Source organism: Macaca fascicularis, chromosome X (genome assembly GCF_037993035.2).
Source record: "Macaca fascicularis isolate 582-1 chromosome X, T2T-MFA8v1.1".
NCBI lineage: Eukaryota > Metazoa > Chordata > Mammalia > Primates > Cercopithecidae > Macaca > Macaca fascicularis.
Window position 1 is genome coordinate 156,562,317 of NC_088395.1, and position 21,101 is coordinate 156,583,417.

Genomic DNA, 21,101 nt, shown 5'->3' on the forward strand with positions numbered 1-21,101 from the left:
GAGTGACTCACATGACATTTTTCTGTTTCCCCAGCGCATTATTTCAAATTCACAAAGTTGTCTCCTATCACCTCTCTTTGACATGGGACAGGAGGCATTCACCAACTTGCCCCAAAATCCAGGTTCTTCCACATGTCTGCCTTCACCTCTTTGGGCTATCTGGATAATACTTAGTGCTCTAGCATAGTAACCTCACGAGTGACTTGAACAACTGAGGCTGGCTTCTGAAGTCAGGGAGCCACAGAGGACCTTGGACTCCAGGTGTCTTTGGCACACTCATCAAGTCTCCAGTTCGCTTTCTTGGGTTTTCTCTGCTCATTTCTGTTACATGGTTAGTAAAGGTCAGAGAAAGAAAAGGTGTTAAGGATCCATTACCTTAATTCCAGAATGATTAAGTCAAGAAACCTACAAGCTCTCAGAAGCCAGTGTAATTAGAGTGCACTACTATAACCTTGCAAATGTGCATACGTCTCCTTCTGAATCACCAGAGTGAAGATTGGGCCAATATCCAATCTAGTCAATAATTTATAAACCCAGAGCAGTCATCCACTTCTTGCAAAGCAGCTGAATATCTATGGGGGTTAGTCATAATCTGAGCTTCTTGCACCAGAGCCATTTGAGCTACGGAATAGCACAGAGTGTCACAGAACAGCCAACAAAGCAGAGTTATTTCAGTATGAAAGAAGGAGGAGCACCTGACTGCTCCTCGCCATGTGCAGAGAAGGAGCCCATGCATTTCCAAACCTGGGGATTTCTTGGTTTCTAGCTTGGTTTCTGTCTGTACCCCACCTTGCTATTGTGTGATCTGAGTAAGCCCATCTCCACTTCCTCGTCTTATTAGCTAGGAACGATCTATCTCAAATTCATGTGTGCACAGAGTTCAGTGCCCAGCACACTAAAGTATGTTCAGTAAATGTGTTAGCTGATGTTATTTTCACCATATGATTATGATCACTCTCTGTTCTACTAATGGGTTTTATAAACCAACCAGCATTGAAAAGAGATGAGTAGATATGCTAAAATGAGAGTAAAGGCTCAGTTTATCATTGATGTTTATCCCAGAAAAAAAGGCTAGCACAATGTTCACCAGATTATAATCTCCCAAGTGCCTAGAACACCATGCCAAGCTAGTAACATAGTAAAGTTTATTGAATTTTGCAAGTATTTGCTGAGCCCTTTGCCTGGGCTAGATACTGTCGGGACACCAGAGGGATTTAGAGATGATTAAGACTTGGCCCGGCAAGAATGTTTAGTCAGCCAAGGGTATTCAGCCACAGAAGCTGGACCTGGAAAGAGAGGCAGAATTTCCAGGGTGGAGGAGCTTCATCTCAAAAGACACACAGAATTCCCAGAGTACAATCATGGAGAAAGGGCATTCCAGGCTTGGCAAACCAAGGAGCACAAGCACAGAGGGCCGAGCACACATGGCAGCCTGTCTGGAGAGCTCCAAGGAGATTGGTATGACTGGGGGTACGTGACATTATGGAGCGCAAAACCTGGCTGCTGAGAGGGTGGATGTGCTTGCACTTGCATCTCTAGTCTGGTTTGAGCCATTGGAGGATTTTTCAGGGAAAGGGAAACTGGGTTGACCTGGTTCCAGCAAGCACTCTGACAATCATGAGAAGCCCAGGGTCCAGGGGGATGAGTAGGTGTGACTTCCAGGAAACGGGGCACCGCTATCAGACTCTATCTGTCCCATGGCTTACTTCTGTGAGATTTGAAATAGTGTAGAACTTGTCAGTCCATGAGCTAGTAATTATGCCCACCAATTACTGATTGATTTGCCTTTGAGATGCGCAGTGATCCCAAGGACAGAGATGGATTTACCTTGTGTTTAGAAACTTCTAGAAATTGAAATGTTCCTAACAACCTTTTCTGTGGAGGTTGTACCTCACACTTAGAGTGTGTGATAAGCAGTTTCTTTTCCTAATTAAATAAAGTGAAGAAAAGACGCAAGCATCAGCTATAAAGCTCCCAGTCAGTCAGAGTCAAGAGACTGAATCTCATCTCTTTTATTTATTTTGTGTTTTAACTGGGGATTGCATTGGTCTGCACAGTGCTTGCTCCCATCCTGCTCCACTTGATTGAGTGGCTCCAGGCCCCCTCTTGATTGCTGCTGAAATAGAACTGCCCACGCTGTCGGGGTATCTTCCGCCGCTGGTCATTTCCATGTGCCATCTGCAGTTTTTTCTGCCTGATGGACTACTGAGGCACTGCAAGCGTATGTTAATGCTGATGGGGGGCCCTGTTTCTTGACCCATCACTAATATCTTGCAAGTCACACGAAGCTACCAGGGATTCCTGAGCAAAAGCTTAAAACGCTTCAGTTCTCTACAAATAAGCCCCATTCATTGCTTTTAGAGTGTGTTGTCATGGAGCAGACAAGTAATCAGAGCCAGAGTAATATTTGCATATTGAGGTCTTCAAAACTCCAGTGTGGCTATGAAATGGTGTTTAAAGTTATCAAGGAGCTAGGTATGCAGGCAGAAAGAATTGTCCATTATAGAAAGCAATGTCTCTGCTCATGTCCCAGATAACCTTGCTCCAAGGACAAACTGGAGCTTGATTTCATGAAGCTGCAGATGGCCAGTGAGCTCAGCTCTGTACTCACGAACCACCCCACGGGAGGGGCACTGAGACCTGTATGGTTGGCACAAATCCCATTAGAATGGTAAAGAAATCCTTTTCACAAGTACATAGAAATTGCTTGCTAAGATTTCATGGGTTTTCTTGACCTTGTTGTTTTTGTTTGGGTTTTAGAGGGTGGGCATGAGTCATCTCTAAAACTCTTCAGGTAGTTAGGTTGTCTTTTTATTCCCATTTTTAAGTATTTATAATTTGTTCTTAAAATTTTGTCCGGAGGTCCACACCTCCCCTTGGAAAACCTTGCTTGTACTTTTCTTAATGGCACATTTTAAGTTTCTGTGTTTCAAAACTTGCTTGTCATATAACGTGCTAATGACTAAACACATGCACACATCCATACCAATGCAAACGACATGTGGGCTTGGGAATGAGGCAAGACTGGGTTTGCATCCTGCTCTGCTACTAATGGGCTGTATGATTTTGGGCAACTTAGTTAACCTCTCTGGGCCTCAGTGGCCTCATTTGTAAAATAAGGACAATAATAGTCCCTTTCTCATAGATGGCTGTTTATACAGATCAAATAAGACCAAATATTTAAAGAACCTCGGTTAGTGCCTAAAGCACAGCAAATGCTCAATACATTCAGTGGTGGCAATTTTTATTGTTATTTCAAATATTACAACAAAATATGTACTGAACTATTATCCATTGCAAAGACTTGCCCACAATAGGCGCTTAGTAAGTGTTTATTGCAATAAATTGAAGTGATTCCAACTATGTAGCTTAGATTTCAGGTATGAGTGTTTCCTTCTCCACTGGGATGTTTGCTAATGGACATAGATGATCACTCACAGCTCAGGTATTAAAAGCAGGAGAGTAGAGGTGCTGCTTCATGTAGAAAGAAGAGCAACTTCTCATCCAGGCAGGCTTCCACCTGGTCCTTTGGACACCACTGTTGCTAAGCACTTGATGTGCTCGTCAGGGTGTCAGGGCTCTTAGCAGCCACCCATTTGCGTTTTGCAGCTTTTGCTGACATAGATATCAAGTATGAAGTTATTTTAACTGCCTTTGGCTGAAAATAATGGGTCATATGTTCAATACATTCAATTCTGCTGAAATCCCTGTCTTCTAAAGCATGATAGAAAGGGGAGGTACCACCCACAGAAGTCCTAAAATCTTGGGGCCCTAGTAGGGTATAGTTCAACAAGGGCTGCAGCTCAGGACATGGTTATTGTGAGATTTACTCATGACTGTTTGGTTTTGCACTCACCATTTGGTTTTGCAGATTCCTCAGCGTGTTTACACACACATACCTACAAACCAGTTTAGAGTTGTGTGCTCCGTTGTGGGGGGTGGTCAGTGGGGTGGGGGTGGGGTAGGGTGGGTTCAGGCTTGGTCAAAGTCATTGCAGATGAACCAGCTATCTGACTTAGCTTTGTTCCCATTTTCAACAAGACAGTGATTTCTCAAGCCAGGCGAGTCTTCACATGAGATCCATGGATGGGCATTAAGTGGCCCAGAAAACCCCCCAAAATTAGATATAAAATGTTGGTGGGCTGGAAAGGGGGTGACACCATAAGTGCTTTTTCTGTGGAGAGAAACCATAGTTTATAACTGCTTCTCAAAGAAGTCTGCGACCCAAGACAAGCTAAGCTCACAAAGCTGTTTGGTTTTGTTCCACCAAGCCAGTTGGTGGGTATAACCACAACACCCAAACCACCTAGCTAGGCACTCAGGGCAGTAACAAGATCAGTCAGAACCATTCTGTGGCCAAGCAGCTGATGGATTGTTCAATCGGTTGTTGTAGACTCATGTAGACAAAGCCTGCAAGCTTGGGGAAGCCAGGCCCCCCCAGGTCAGCCTCGGGCGACAGCCCCCGTCCTGCCAGGCCCTGGGGAGTGAGTCCTTCCTGCCCAGCAGCTCGTTTGCTCATGAGCTGGCCCGAGTCACCTCCTCGTACAGCACCTCAGAGGCAGCGCCCTGGGGCAGCTGGGATCCGAAGGCCTGGAGGCAGGTGCCCGCTCCACTACTGCCTAGCTGTGATGCCGCAGGTAAGTCACTTCCCCCTGAGCCTTGCTTTCCTCATCTGTCAATGGGGCACAGTCCCCTGCTCAGCCTGCCCGCCTGCCTCACAGGGTTGTTGGGAGGAACACAGGAGGTGACAGCTCCGAAGGTAAAGCTCTGTCCACCCATGAGTGACTTCTAGTGCTTCCTGGGCCTGCTTGTTCTCTACTTTCTGCCCGGCATTCTTTGGCAAAGGGAAAACCCAAGCAAGCAGAGTGCTCCAGGTGCCTCAGCCCCACCTCCAGGGAAATGAGTGGGGGATTGTCCAGGGTGCAGTTGCTCTCTCCCTCAGCTGTACACCTTCCAGTACCCCATTTCCATGCCTGCCTGTCTGTCCCTGAGGCCAGACTGGGAACCTGAGGGGGACAGGGGCTGTTCTTCTGCACCTCCGAAGCCCTGCACCTGACACCTGCTGCTTGGTACCTAGTGGGTGCTCGGGAACTGCCTCTCCTGCCAGCCATCTGCTGTGAATTCCAAACCCCACCCAGGGCTCCCACACCCTAGAGGCAGGAAGTTGGATTGCCCTACTGGAGGACTGGCAGTCTGGTAGGTAGTACAGGCAGAAGGAATCCAAACCAAGTTTGTCCAAGAGGGCTGTGAGTTGGGATCATCCTCTAGATTCTAGAGTCTAGAAGGAATGGCTGGACCTGCCCCCAGAGTCACAATAGTGGTCATGAGAGCAAGCGGATGGATACCAGCCAGAGGGGGCCTTTGCAGAGAATTGCATCTGGTGCATAAAATATCAATGTGCACAGGACGTCTGCCCTATCTGCAGAGAAAACTGGAGACATGAACATTTTCTAAGTGATAGTGATCAGAAGATGGTCATTAAGCTGAAAGGGCCTCCCAGGATTCTGGCCTTTAATGGAAATTCTGCTTTGGTATGTACAGCCTTGTTCTCTTTATCCTGCCTGCCCTGGCCTGGAAGAACAAGCAGTGCTTTCCTTTCAAGGGCTATTGATTTCTCTCTCTCTCTCTCAGAGTCACAGAGCTCCTCAGCTGTTCACTCTTCAGCTGAAACCAGAGAAATCTTGTCCAGCACAAAGCTGCCAGGGAAACAGAATTAGCAAAACGGACATCGTCCCCTCAGGATGTCGCTGTTTCCACCCTTGTCTGCCTTGCCTTTCCCTCTTTGGAAGCCACAAATGAAAGGATCTCAGCTAGCTTGCCTTGAGAATTCTTGTCCCTCACCTATTCTCTCTCTTCTCAAGCCAACAGCTTTCACCCAGCAGTGAAGGGGCAGTGCAGATTTGTGGCCCCAAATCTTCTCTAAGAACCTTGGAAATTCGCCCCACCTGGGGGCCTTTGAGGGTCAGGCCTGGCATTCACTAAATCCTCCCTCTCAGCACAGCTGCCTTGTCAGTCCAGCCTGTGAGTCAGTGCGAGACAGAGGATGCAGGCACCACAGGGGAAGAAGAAAGGCAAGCTGGAAATATATTTGTTTCCTTTGCCCAGGATCATTCCCAGCATCTAAACCAAGTTCTTCCCAGACCCGCCAAGACTGAGGAGTCAGAATAGAGTTTGCAGCAGTCATAGGTCATGTGGGAAGACAGAAAACAAAGGGCAAAAAGAATTTCATATACAGATTTCTGCCATTTGCTTTCAATGGCATTCCTTTTGTGAAGCCCCAGTGACAGGTTCAGACCAGTTCAAACCTGAGGGCAGCACCGTTACCATGGGTCAGGTCTCCAGAAGAGCAAGGAAAGATCCCTAACATAGAAAATGGTGTGGCAGGTTCCAGTTCCCTGTTGGGGTCCCATGACTTGACCTTAGGTTTCTGCCAGCACCTGCCCACTCTCCATTCCTTCACCCTACTGGGTGGTCATTAGAGCATTATCTGCTTTGATTGATTTACTTGTGTCCATAAGAGTAGAGACAAACGGTGTTATCCCCATGCCTGGAACAAAGCCTGGCCCACAGTAGACCCATGATCAATGTTTGTCAACTGAGTGACAGAGGGGCTGACTGGACTGTCATGTAAGCAATACCTTCCCATCAGGGTCTCGGGAAGGTAAGTTCAGGGGCCCCAGAGTTACTGTGGCCCGTATCCCTCTGGCTGCATTCTGGGCAAGGAAAGGCGCTGAGCCAAGGCAACGCAAAAGGGCAGATGTTCAGTGGGTTCCACCCCAGATCCTGGTGTTAACAGTCCACTGGGAGAAGTGGCCCAATTCGTGCTCATTACTCCCAATGGTCCTGCCTCCCTGCAAGCATTCTGGAGAAGCTGAGTCACAGGCTCTGAGAGTTAGGAGGAACTTAGGAAACAATCAAAACTTGCCTGCCATTCATTTTAGGAAGCCGCTATAGTTTCTGAAGGACGACTGAAGGGAATTTTTTCCTAAGAGCATCCATCCATCCTCCACCTAGGCTTCAGACAGCACTGTCTACGTTGTCACTATCTATGGGCCATGGCCAGTCAGAGCCCATGGGTCTCAGGGGGCTCCACCCATGTGGGGGTGGAGGTCCCCACCACTCAGATCTTGAATGTGTGGTGGTCCCATGCAGTATACTATCTTCCTGTCATTCCAAAGGAAAAGTCAGAAGTGTGAATGAGTTGTTTCTAATTCTGGCTTCCAAAAAGTACAAAAGAAGGTGCTTTTTCTTGTGGAGTACACTAGTGCTCAACCTTTGGGACAGGTAGCTGAGCCCTTCTGCTGTGTAGCAGGCTGGCTCTCTGTGGGGGCACTCATGGAGCAGTGTCTGCTGGGAAAGGAGACAGGAGTTCCCTAGCTGGAGGGGTAGATAATCTCCCCCCTCCCTCCCCTCTTCTGTCCTCCCTTTCCCTTCTCCCTCCTCCTCCCTCCTCCCCTTCCTCCTCCTCCTCTTCCTTCTCTTCCTCTTCTTTCTTCTCTCTCCCTCTCTCTCTCCCCCTCCCTCCTTTCCTTCCTCCCTTCCTCCACATTCTTTATAAAACAAGGCTTTGGATCCATTCACTGCCATCCCCCAGAAACTATGTCATTTGAATTCTTGTCTGAGTCAGGATGCTCTCCTCCAGGGGATCATGGGGCAAGGAACTTCAGCCCAAATCCATCTGAAATCCAGGAACGTTTTGTGGGCATCTGTCTCAGTCCCACTGATCGTTTGTCCTCTGCCTTTCCCCAGTTGGAGTCCTTTTGCCCCCTTAAGTGGTTGAATTGGTAACGAGATCATTCTTCCCGTGTAGTGGTGAGAAGGCAGCACTCAGGTGATTGCACCTGGGTAAACAGGAGACATTAGCATGTGTTGGCTGGTGAGTGAAGCTGGTGCAGTGCCTGGCATGGGCTCAGTTGTGCCAGCAGGCAGTGGTGGAGTTTGGGCTTTTTCCCCTCTCTCCTGCCCAGCACACAACCCCCAGAGACAGGTGGGGGCTTTACAGCTTCCTGGCATCAGCCTGAAGCTTCTAGAAAGGCATCCCAAGAACTTCCAAGTTTGTCATCTTGGCTGAGACTGTGAATGTGGTCCCTTGTCTGAGGGTGGGGGCTGGGAGGGGGTGTGACAGACGAAGAGCCGGGCCTTAGTTCTCTGGGGGTCACCATGAGAGAAGCACACCTGGGCTCGCACAGAACTCAGTGCTGCTTGTCAGTGTCACCTGGCACAATAGGACCTAGTGCCACAGTTGCAACCCTAGAAAATTTGACAACCCCTTCATAGCTTTGTTTATAAAAGGCCACACGGCCTAGGCCGTCCTTCATAAGAGAACAGAAAGCGAGTGTCCCAGTCACAAAGCAGCAACTTTCAGGCACGGTTTCCTCCTGGTCACTGAAACCATTTGTCATTTCCTGTTTTCTCCATTTTCCAACGATTCTAATTGTCAGTGTCAAAAGGCAACAACTGTTTTCTTGGGGCTTATCTTTGGAGCACATTGATTCAGAACAAAGGATGGGAGCCTCCATCTGCAAAACAAAGGAAGCAGCCTCCTTGGGAGGCCTGGAGAGAATGCTCTGGCTCCTTTTGCCAGGTACAGCAGGACCAGCATAGCAGCAGAGGACTGGCGGTGCCTCTGGACACTGCCGTAAGGTGAAGAGTCCATGGAGGGCCCTCGCTTGCTGGTGGCACCCTGGACTTGAAGGTCCTGCAGAGCTGGCCGCCAGCACCCAAGCTGGGTGTCAGCAGCATTGTGTGGCCTTGGCAGTTTCCATAGTGATACGCTGGCCAGCTTTTCCATTAGACTCCGGGGTCCTCTGGAATGTGTGCTTCCTAGGATGAAGACGCCCCAGCACCCGCTGAAGCCCGCCCTGCTCCGGCATGGCCTTTCCTTTTGTCTGGCACGCCCCTGGGCTTGGCTTTCTCTTTCCGTCCCTCCCTTTGGACTTTACCACACTTCCCCTGCTGTTTCCTTAGTCACACTCTCTAGCCTCCATCTGCCCCTTCCCCCCAACCCCGACCTCTGTACAACTGTGTTATTTGATGAAACTAATGCAGCAACCGGTGGGGATGGAATTAAGGACCGTTTAGCCCTAGCCAGCCACCCAGGAATCTGTCCCCAGAAGCCGCAGAAGCACCTGGTTTGCAGTTAGGAGATACTGTACTTCTTAGCCGTGTCACCTTGGGCAAGTCATTTAACCTCTCTGAGCCTCTGCTGTCACATCAGTAAGCTGGGGACTGTAGATCTTCTGCCCTGATGTCCTGAGGCTGGTACAAGGAGAAGAGGCAAAGCGAAAGGACTGCCTTCAGAAATGGCCGCCAACCCTGACCTGACCATCTCAGGCAGATCCGGATGGTGTGGCCTTGGGAAGTGGTCGTGTGACCCCCATGCTCCTCAGTGTCCACATGGGGTGTTGCTAGATGACATCAAATAATGGGTGAGACATGCTCAGTATAATGAGAGCTTGAGAAGGCAGATTCCACCCCACCCCCACCCCCACCCCTTGCCGCCTTGCCAATGCTTCAGCAGGGAGAGGGCAGCTGCATAGGGCAGCTGAGAAACAGCCCCTCACTGCCCACACAGCAGCTCCAGTGGAGGGGGAGGCAGGGACCAGGACAGGAAGCAGGCTAAGGGCGGGATAGAAAAGCAAACCCCAGTCTGGTGGAATTGCTTCTGGTGTAGTCTTCCCGGTGCCATGTGTTTGTCCTCTCTGCCTTGGCAGGAACCAAGGCCAGGAACTGCTGCCAGGCCTGAGAGCCGGGCACAGTCCCAAGCACTGGGTCTCTACCCCGCCCCACTCCCGCCAGCCCCACCGAGTGCAGAGAAGGGTTCCCAGAAGCCCTTTGCTGGAAAAGCAGGCACTGCACGGGCAGACCATGTTGTAGAGTCAAGTCCTCTGGTGTCTGGGGGGACACAGACCAGAAAGTGGACTTGGAGCATGTGCTCCCAGACAGAGCTGCCTTGGTGGTTGAGAAAGGGAGAGAGATGGCAGCAGTTGAGCAGATATGGCCGGGCTCCCCTCACTATGTGGGGTGAGGAGGCTTCAAGCACTGGACTGGGAGTCAGGCCTGGATCCAACTCACAACCTGACACCAATTGGCTGACGGTCTCAGAGCAAGTCATGCCTTCTCTGGGTCTGGGGGCTTTCATGTTATTCCCTCCTGGCTATGTTCTTCCCCTTTGCTCCTTGAGCCAATCCCAGACTGAGTGCTGAAACTGCGGCCTTGAAACTTGGCTCACTCCTCCCCCTGCCCACCCCGCCAGCTTTCAGATGGCGACAGGAAGCTCCTCCGAATTGCCTATGCTGCAACTAGTCAGGAGAAGGGCGGGAGGTTGGCAGTAAGTGTTTGGCTACTCCCAGTGTTGGAGACTGTGTCCACCTGACCATGTGATCATCCGGCCGTTCATGCCAGGACCACCAGGAACAAGCCTCGGTTCTCTTCCCAATGTCCTTTCCCTATGACAGCCCTGCAGAGGCTAGGCATCCACCACTACATAGCCCACAGTCTGCTCTGCCCCAGCCACAGCATCCTCCGCTTGCTCAGCCATTCTTTGTCTGGGTAATTTGAAGTCCAATCCCCACTCTCATTACTTACCATCCTCTGAATGCAGCCAGTCTGTCTGGGTCTCCCTGAGACTAGCATGCCCAGACTCCTGTGGGTATAGCCTGGCCAAGGCAGAGTTAGCACAGGACTGTCACCTCCCTCCTTCTACATACTCTGCTTCTATTAATGCAACCTAAAGTTACATTTGTTCTTTTGGTGACCGCATCTCACTGCTGACCCATCCTGACCCATCCTGAGCAGATGGACATCCAAAATGCCTAAATCTTTTTTCTGTGTGCTCTTGCTATTAAGTTCTGTCTCTCCTGCCCCATTCTATGCTGTTGCAGTTGGTGTTTTTAACCCAGGTGCAGAATCTTATTTATACCTGTGGAATTTTGCTCGAGAGGGTGGGGCATGCATGCGAATGTGTGTTGGTGTGTTCATTCATGCTTTCTGCTACACCAAAGCCAAGTCCTAGGTCCCCACGCAGTGATCCTCAGGCTAATTATTTATTGGTAGCTGTAATCTAATTTGTCTTTTTCGTCTTCTGTTTAGCAAGAGGAACAGAGATCAGGTCATATGGCAATGACCCCTGAACGGCAGAATGCATATATCTCCCAACAGATGAGTCCATTTCAAGGTAAGCAGTTAAGGCCAGTGTTCCCAAGGGGGCGGGCAAGGGGTGCATATGTGGAAGTGGGGTGAGAATTCATTTCAGAGTAAGCAGTTACTGTCTGTGTTTCTGAAAGCATTGAGAGAGAAGAGATCTGAAAAACAGTTAAATAATTCATCCAACTCTAAAAGCAGGATCCCAATTGAAGGCCTGGTCTAAATGACTCCAAAATCATCATTTAATTCAAGAGACTGATTTCCCTGAGTCAGGCCCCTTAAAGCAGCTATTTCAATGGGACAGGGACACACCCGCTAGGATCTGGATTAGAATCACTTGGGGGCTGCCACACCCCCAGGGCTCTGATCCTGCCCTTCTCCCACACACATATTCACACACTGCTGCAGTGACCTTCCATTTCTAATGGGTTTCTGGGACATCTGTCAGGTATAGGAAATGGAAAAGGGGTTGGGGAGGCTCTGCTTCAGAAAGTTTGTGTCAGGGGCTCCCGGAGCCTCCACAGATAGATAGCAGGGGTCCCCACTATAAATGTGATCAACATTTATTGGCCTAGGATACAGCAGTTAGCAAAAAGCCTGATGTAGTTTCCACTTCATGGAGCTTGCAGGCTGGCCAAGGAGTCATGAGTTCAGCAACCCTTATGCACCAGTGGGATGAGATTGGACCAGGCCAAGGGTAGTCTTGGGAACACTCAGCATTTGTCTGAGGGTCAGGAGAGGCTGCTTGCCCTCAACAGGTGGTCAGCATCTTTATCGTAGCCCGTGACACCTCTACACCATCGCTCTTCCAGTCTTATGGAAGACCTCTTTTGGCCTGATACCAGCAAAGTCTGTGTCCCACTTGTCCAGGCTGGAGTGCCACATTGGGCACACTCCAATTGCAGGGACAGCACAGACAAGTTTCAGGAAGGCTGTTGGCCTCCAGGAGGTTAACCTTATAGGGCTAGATTGTAACCTAGTTGAAAAACATACACATGCCATGATAATAAAAGAACCTAGGCACCATTACAAGAGAAAGAAATCATTTTTGTAGATACGAGCATGGACTCTTCGGTGGGTCAGACACACTGGGCTTGTGCCCTGATTGCACTGTCTCCCCTACCTGACTTTGGGTAAACCATATGACTGCTACATGACTCAGTGTCCACTCCAAAAAAGTACCTGTAGATATTGGCCACGGTAGATATCAGCTAGAATGGACTCTCATGACAATGAGGGGAGATGCATTTCCCATCTTAGGCACCTGGGACTCTACCTTCCATCTTCTGCTCCATGTCTCTCCATCCCCAGGCTCTTCAGAACTCAGGGAGTCCAGAATGTCAACTCCTAGATTTTAGCCTTCAGAAAGGAACCCCATTACAGCTCAGTTGTACAAATGTTGTCTGAGCCCCAGATCTGGACTCAGAGACCATCTTGGCTATGAGGAGAACAGAGGGGAACAAAGCACCACCTGCACTTACTCACCACACTCACTTGCTGTCCCAGGTCACATCCATCGGGTAGAGAATTGAAGAGACTGAGCTAGCTCCTGCCACCAGCCCACCCCACCTGGCCCCTTCCTTCCTTCTACAAAATATGCACCACCTGTCAAAGGGTGGGCAGTGCCAGGCCCTGCATACAGAGCACTGAGTGTAAAAGCAGACATGGACCTTGGCCTCCGGGAGCTTCCAGTTTTCTTGAAGAGACAAATCAGCTGCCATTTCAGTCCAGTGTGATCTGCTTTTGGTGAGCACAGACCTAGGAAGTTGGGGCAGCTTCCCAGAAGAACGGAATTCCAGGCTGAGGGCAGAGAAATGAGGGGAATTGTGAGGAATTGGGGAGCAGGGTCGGGGGGCTCAGTAGAGAGCCAAGGGCGGGAGGTGAGAAGTCCGTGCTGGGCCAGGAGCCTCACTCCGGTGGCCACAGCCCAAGTCGAGGATGCCTTTGGAACTGATCCCCAATTCTCTCTGTATGTAGCTGCCCAAGAACAAGTCACCTCCAAGTGTAGCCGGATCAAGGCAAGCCCCCCATCTAGCAAGCACTTGATGCCACCCAGAACTGGGCTCCTTCAGAACAATCTGAGTCCAGGAATGATCCCACTCAGCAGGCACCAGAGCTGCGAGGGCATGGAAGTGATCTCACCAACTCTGGGGAAGCGGCAAGGAATTTCCACCTCCAGCTCCCAGTTTCCCATCCCCTCGCACTCAGGCCAGACTCCCCTGGGCAGTCTTGGCCCTGTCTGCCAGCATACGCAGAGTCCCAAGGCCACCCCACCAGAAGTGCCCCTGCCTGGGTTCTGTCCCAGCTCCCTGGGCACCCAGTCCTTGAGTCCCCACCAGCTCAGACGGCCTAGTGTGCCAAGAATTCCCACTGTGTTTAACAATGCTGCATGGGGCACAGCGGCAGCAGCTGTGACCACAGCAGTTTCGGGGAAACCACCCCTGAGCCAAGTGGATAATAGTGTTCAGCAGCATTTTGATAGCAACTCCATCTTTGCCAAGGCGCCTGTGAGAGTGCCCCTGATGGCCCCAGTGTTCCCATCGCAGCAGACAGTTGCGACTCCCAATCAGATGGCCTCTGAAGGCAGGCCTGGCCAGAAGGTGAGTGCTGTTCTGGCCAACAACCCCAGCTTCAGCCTGCTGGGCAGTCAGAGCCTCAGGCAGAGCCCGGTGCGGGGCCCAGTGCCTGTAGCAAACACCACCAAGTTCCTCCAGAAGGGTATGGCCAGCTTTAGTCCCCTGAGCCCCATACAGGGCATCGAGCCACCAAGCTATGTGGCTGCTGCTGCCACCGCTGCTGCTGCTTCTGCCGTTGCCGTCAGCCAGTTCCCAGGTCCGTTCAACAGAACGGGTATTCCCCCTGAGCTGCCACCTGCCGACTTTTTGCGCCAGCCCCAACCCCCACTAAATGATCTGATTTCGTCACCTGACTGCAATGAGGTAGATTTCATTGAAGCTCTCTTGAAAGGCTCCTGTGTGAGCCCAGATGAAGACTGGGTGTGCAACTTGAGGCTGATCGATGACATTTTGGAACAGCATGCTGCTGCTCAAAATGCCACAGCCCAGAATGCTGGACAAGTCACCCAGGATGCTGGGGCGCTTTAAATCTGAGCAGGATGCCCATAGAAACGCCCACGTTGACATCGCTCTAGGGAGTGGTGTCACTCCACACCCGCAGCTGTCTCCCGTTACAATTTGAGTGGTGTTGTCAGCCCATGCTTATCCCTCCCTCTACCTGTGACAAAATGGAAAGCTGGTGATTTTTCAAGCTACGTGTACATATTTGAAAATTTTGTAAATGGTTTTCCTAAACATTAATGACAGAAGTATTTATACTTCATTTTGTGACTTTGTAAATAAAGCGACGGCTTTTGTTTCAGTAGAGTTGTGTTTACTATGCATTGTTTTGTGTTTATTATACATTGTTACAAATATGCAGACTGTGTTGTTTGCTCCAGTGATACCTTGTTAAGCTAGGTGGCTGAGTCGCTTATGGTTTTGATGCAATGAGCAATGTGGATGTGACCAAGAGTTGTTGTGCAAGTTGACAAATGCCAAATAGAAAACCACTTGGCCATTTATTTCTATGTTCACTAAAAATCCTATTGCCTTGTGTGATTCTTAATCTCTTTTTGCAAACCTTTCAGTCTCCGCTAGCTCTTTCCTAATGAGCATTTATAGCAGAAGCCGTTTTATCATTAAGTGCCCCACAGAGACACTTTACCAGGAGGCTGAGAGAGTTCTCCAGATCTGGGAGAGGCGCAGAGAGAGCGTGTGCGCCGAGCACTGTCTCAGCAATCCACCTTGAGGAGCTAGAGTATCCTCCTCCCTTTACCATTCAGACCGAGAGAAAAAGCCCAGCTTGTGTGCACCCTCGTGGGGTGAAGGCGAGCTGTTCCTGGTTTAAAGCCTTTCAGTATTTGTTTTGATGTAAGGCTCTGTGGTTTGAGGGGGAACATCTGTAAACATTAATAGTTGATTTGGGGTTTGTCTTTGATGGTTTCTATCTGCAATTATTGTCATGTATATTTAAGTGTCTGTTATAGAAAACCCACACCCACTGTCCTGTAAACTTTCCTCAGTGTCCAGACTTTGTGTAATCACATTTTAATTGCCACCTCGTATTTCGCCTCTACATTTGAAATCTGGCGTCTGTTTCAAGCCAGTGTGTTTTTTCTTCGTTCTGTAATAAACAGCCAGGAGAAAAGTGCCTCTATGTTTTTATTTTTCAAGGGAGTATTCAGTACCTACAAAGCCAAGTCAGGAAGCCTGCTAGTGGCTTTGCTTATTTCAGAGGCTGCTCGATGCCTTGTGTGTCAGAAAGAAAGATTCGGTAGTTTTGCATCACAGCAAAGAAGCCTGTTATTTGGGGCTCAGCCCCTCATTTTATAGAGGATGAAACAGAGAGGGATGGGAGGCCACAAAGACAACTGCCCTGGGAGCAGGGGTGGCGAGGACTTGCCCTGAGGGTCTAGACTCTCTGCACCACCATCCTGTCTCCCTTGCCGAAGACCACGCATGCCCTTCTTTGACCAGACCCTGCCACCTGATAGACCAGGACCTGGTAGACGGGTATCCAGGTTTCATGGATGGAACCACATCTCCCCAGAAGTGGGGAGGTAGCTATTGGGATGCACGCCTCCCGCCATGTGCTGTAGGAGTGCAGCTGAAGCAACAGTTGGGATCAGATGTAGTCACAATTGAATGCATCATCACATTTATCCCTCTAACTGGCTGGAAGAGTTGATATCCTCATCCCTAAGGTACAAAATGTTCCAATTTGATCAGTGGCTTTCAGGAGCTGAGAAAGGCATATGCTCTGAGGCAGAGCTGTTATGTCCTGCAGAGCCTAAAAATGCTCTAAGAACATGCCCCCTGCCAAAATTCTCAATGGCTGTGACAAGGGACAGTGATCGACCAATGGGGTTGGAAGCAGACCTCCCCAGTCCAGGGACCAGAGGTGGGACAGAGGGGTCATAGAAAGAGTCATTATTCCAACACTCCAGCTCTTGGCCAGTCCTCACACAGTCCCTTCCTGCTTCCAGGTGAGAAAGATATCCTCATAGGTCTGGGTAAAGTCCTTCAGTCAGCCTTCATTCCCTGTCACCAACTTTGTCTCTGTTCTCCCTGCCCATCTCAGGCAGCACTCTTCAGGAAGCCTCTCCAGGAGCCAGCCTCACTGCAGCTCCCACTACTGTCCCTCTGCCTCAAGTGTCCCAACCATGCCAGGCCCCAGGCAGGCTGCAGCTTTCCCTCGGGGCCACACCAAAGCACTTGGGCTCAGCTGTGCTGTCCCCCTCTGTCACTGAGCTCAGCTGCAGCAGGGGTGGGGTGCCAGGAGGCCCATTCACCCTTCTCTGGCTCTGTGTTAGACCCACCTGCCCAGTGACTGCTGCTTAGAACCTACCCGCTGGGAAAATGAAGCCCTCCCAGAGGGGCCACCTCAACCTGAGAGCCTCATGGATCACACCTGTCCCCACTCAGCTATGCCAGCCCTCAGAGACCCACAGATAAAAGCTGAGCTTGACTCGCAGAACTGGTTCCATCTTCCATTCCCAGAGGGTTCAACTTCCTACCCCAATCACACAGGGAACCTCAAGGCTGAGCCAGTGTGGGCTGCAGTGCAGACCAGCTTCCTGGACACGTCCTGCTGCCACCTGACCCCAAGCTGGCCCTATCCTCGTTCCTCCTGGCAGTGTGTGTTCTGCCAGTCTGCTCTCCCTTAGCTGTCCTCTCACTGTACTGTCAGCCTCTCATTTTCCAGGTGCCCCCCAGGGGCTTTCCACATGACCCTGTCACCCCACAGCCCATCCAGCACCAACTCCAGCGCTCTGCTACCCTTCAAAGGAGTGGCAGTGCCCTGCTTCGCCTCCCACTCACCGCTCAACCCAGAGCAATCCGGTTCCAGTCTTGCCTACTTCCCCCTAAGTACTCTAGTCACAGTTCCAAATTCCTCCTGGTCATAAAGCCAAATGAAGCTTCCCGGTCCTCAGTGGACCTGCCCCTTTAGCAGTACTGGACTCTCTCCTCCCAGAAACCTGTTTCCCCTTGGCTCCTGGAGCCCACACTCAGCTGCAGTTGGCTTCTGCCTCTCTGGCCCGTAGCTTGGCCCTCTCTCCCAACCTGAGGTCCATTCTCTCCTGCTGCTCTACACGATGTTGCTCCTTCCATTACTTCCTCCCACTCAACCAAGGCTCCTTCATTAGCTCTTTATCTTCTGGTTTCTTCCCCTGGGCAGACAAATGGATTCAAGAGCCTGTGCCCCAGAAGCCTGGCACTCCAGGATCTCAGCACCTTAGCATCCCAGTACCCTAGCATCTCAATACCCCAGCACCCCAGCACCATAGTATTCTAGCACCCCATTGTCCCAGCATCTCAGCACTCCAGAGTCCCAGCATCTCAGCACTCCAGCAGCCCAGTGCCCCAGCACCCCAGCAGCCCAGCATCTCAGCACCCTAGCATTGTAGCATCTCAGCACCCCAGCAGCCCAGCATCTCAGCACACTAGTACTCCAGTATCTCAGCACCCCGGCACCTAGGCATCCCAACACCCAGTACCCCAGCACTTAAGCATCCCACCACTACCATATCTCAACACTCCAGCACCCCAGCACCCCAGCACCTTAGCATCCCAGCATCTCAGCACCTCAGCATCTTGACATTCTGGCTGAGGTCAGCATGGTATATCTAGTCAGGGTCCTAACTTTCACTTCGCAGGGAAATGCTGCTGGACTGGGTCTCATGTTGGGCTGAAGCTCTCTAGACCCCTTGAAGACAGGATAAAAGAGCTTGGAGACTGCTGGGTATCCCCCACGGAAGAGTTCACTCTCATCCTGCTTCAACAACAGCCTTCTCTTTCTTACTGCAAGTTTGTCCCTGAGAAGACTGGTGCAGAAGGCACTCAGATGCCTGTGGCTCCTGAAGAGCTGAAGGTGGAGGCCTGAAGGCCTCCCTATGAAAGGCGCAGAAAAAACCATGATTGCTAGGGAGGAGGTGCTCCCTCTACAACCCACTCCATAATCTGCCCCCCGCCCAGTTCTGAGGCCAACCCCAGGGGAAAGTGCCAGATCTCCAGGGAGGTGTATGAGACCTCAGGGGCTCCCTCCTCCCTTACAGCAGGCTTGGGCTCCTGGGGCCCCCAGGGCCAAGGTCTGTGGGTAACCTACTATCTCTCACTTGCCCTCCAGCCACAAAAGCCAGGGAGGTCTGGTAATGGACATGAGGTTCTGAAGAAGCACATATGACTGGCTTCCTAATGTGTGGTTGTTCAGTGATTCAATAAACATGCATGTGCCAGGCATGGGGAAATAGACAGACATGATCCCCAACCTCTCCTGGAGTGAAATGGAAGGGAGGAGTGTTCATTCCTCAGGATTACACCAGGGAAACAAACCAGCAGGAGATATATATGGTTTTGGGGGGTCAAGGAAGAGGAAAAACCTGGCAAGGCAAGTCCAAAATCCATAGGACAGGCTGTCAGGAAGGGCAGCCTGGAACCTCTCAAGCAGGAGCTGATGCTGCAGTCCACAGGCAGAATTTCTTCTTCCTCGGGAAAATCTCAGCTTTGTTCCTAAGGCCTTTCAACTGATAGGCTGAGGTCTGCCCCTTCCCCCACATTCTCCAGGATAATCTTCCTTACTTGAAGTCAACTGATTAATCACAGTTACAAAACCCCCTCACAGGCGGAGCTTGTAGTGAGCCGAGATCCGGCCACTGCACTCCAGCCTGGGCGACAGAGCGAGACTCCGTCTCAAAAAAAAAAAAAAAAAAAAAAAAAAAACCCTCACAGCTACACATAGATCAGTGTTTGATTGACGAACAGCCACTATAGCCTAGCCAAGTTGACACATAAAACTAACCATCATAGGGGGACAAATGATGTAAACACATCAACAAATAAAACAGGAACAAGTTGTGTTAAGGTCTATGGAAAAAACACAGAAGGGGCAGAGAGAAAGAAAGCAAGAAGGAGAGTCCCAGTTTGGTAGGGCTTGTGGGAAGTGGGGAGCAGTTCTCTTTAGCTAGGATATTGGGGAAAGACATATCTGAAGGAGTGATATTTGAGTTCAGATTAAAAGATGGAAAGAAGCAAGCCATGCAAAGAGCTAGGATGTTCCAAGCAGAGAGGGAACATCAAGTGCAAATGTTAGGAGGAATAGAAGGAGGCTGGTGGGCAGGGTCCAGTGAGCAAGAGGAGGGCAGGCAGGAGAGGGGGTAGGGAGGTGGGCAGGCCCAGACCATGCAGGGCCCTGGAGACTATCCTGATCCAACAAAGGAAGCCTTCAGTCACTTCAGTGTCCATGTGGAGAATGGACCTCAGAATGAATGAGGGAGGCAGTAAGGAGGGCCTCTACCTCCAGGGCTTGTCCCTGTGGACTGCACATAGACATCTCCAACTCAGAAAGTCTGAACCAAACTTTCCATAGTTCCCCCAAGTCCGGGCATCCTCCTACTCAGTGAAAGGCAACCATCACACTTCCCTGCCCTGCTCCCGGATGCCCAAAATCCTCTTGGTCTCCAAGTCCAGAACCTGGGACTTATCCTTGATGTTTGTCTTTCCCTCACCCCTTCTGTATTCTGGGAAGATGGATTTTTTCCCCCAAATGAATCTGTAAAACTTCTGTGATCACAACGAAAATTCTGGCAGTATTATTTTCTGGAACATGACAAAGTGATTCAAAATTATTTATCTGGAAGACTACAAAACAAGAACAGCCAGGAAATTTCTAAAAAGAAAGAAGGAGGAGGAGAAGAAAGAAGCAGGAGGAAAAGGAGGAGGAGAAGAAGAAGAGGAAGAAAAGAAGAAGAACCAAGAAAGGGTTCTAGTGCTACCAAATATTCAAACATATCATGAAGCTGTTTAAAACAATATGGTTGTGGACACTGAAAAAGATGTGAATAAAGTGGAAGGAAAATAAACAGAAGTGCACATGGGGATTGAGACTGTGAGAAAGGCAGCATCTCACATCAGTGAGGGATGTTCAATACCTGGTGTTGGGAAAACTGGCTAGTTTACAAAACAAACTGGCTAGTTAAACAAAACAACTGGGTCCTCTACCTCTCTCTTGACATTAAGATACATTTAGATGATTCAAAGAGTAAGACAGAAAAAATAACACATGAAAGCACTATCAGAAAACAAGGTGGGCCGGGTGTGGTGGGTCATGCCTGTAATCCCAGCACTTTGGGAGGTCAAGGCGGGCAGACCACCTGAGGTGGGGAGCTCAAGACCAGCCTGACCAACGTGGCGAAATCCTGTCTCTACTGAAAATACAAAATTAGCTGGGTGTGGTGGCGCATGCCTGTAATCCCAGCTACTCAGGAGGCTGAGGCAGGAGAATCACTTGAACCTGGGAGGCGGAGGTTGCGGTGAGCTGAGATCGCGCCGTTGCACTCCAGCCTGGGCAACAAGAGTGAAACTCCATCTAAAAAAAAAAAAAACCCAAGGTGGATATTTTATAGTATCAGTGTAGAGCAAGCTTCTCCAATCTTGACATGAAACCCAGAAACCATAAAAGAAAAGAAAAGAATGATAAAATTGCCCACGTAAAGTAAAAAGCTTATACACAGAAAAACACCATACAAGTTACAAGATGAACTGCAAAATCAGAGAAAAAAATTGCAATGCATGACACATAGAGGCTATTGTTCCTAATATTTAAAAACAAAAGTAGTGGATTGTCTACAAAAAGATGAATACAAGAATTTCAGAAAACCAAATACTGCACGTTTTCACTTACAAGTGGAAGCTAAACACTGAATACACATGTACACAAAGAATGGAACAATAGGCCCAGCATGGTGGCTCACGCCTGTAATCCCAGTACTTTGGGAGGCCGAAGTGGGTGGATCACCTGAGGCGAGGAGTTCAAGACCATCCTGGCCAACATGGTGAAACCCCGTCTCTACTAAAAATACAAAAATTAGCCGGGTGTGGTGGCGGGGGCCTGTAGTCCTA

General features: G+C 49.9%; 1 protein-coding gene across 50 annotated transcripts in view; it reads left to right on the plus strand.

The window, feature by feature from the left end:
• MAMLD1 (mastermind like domain containing 1) overlaps positions 1-15,351 on the plus strand; it is a 144,324-nt gene extending 128,973 nt beyond the window's left edge. For 18 of the 50 annotated variants that reach the window (XM_074028884.1, XM_074028894.1, XM_074028890.1 and 15 more), the window contains 3 exons: positions 4,394-4,637; positions 11,092-11,176; positions 13,123-15,351. In XM_074028884.1, coding sequence (XP_073884985.1) covers positions 4,394-4,637; positions 11,092-11,132 — 285 coding nt within the window. In that variant the 3' untranslated portion in view covers positions 11,133-11,176; positions 13,123-15,351. Of the gene's footprint in view, positions 1-4,393; positions 8,644-11,091; positions 11,177-12,651 lie in introns of those variants that run through there. The other 32 variants (XM_065538273.2, XM_074028877.1, XM_074028876.1 and 29 more) reach the window with 4 other exon arrangements.
• The last annotated feature ends 5,750 nt before the right edge of the window (positions 15,352-21,101 follow it).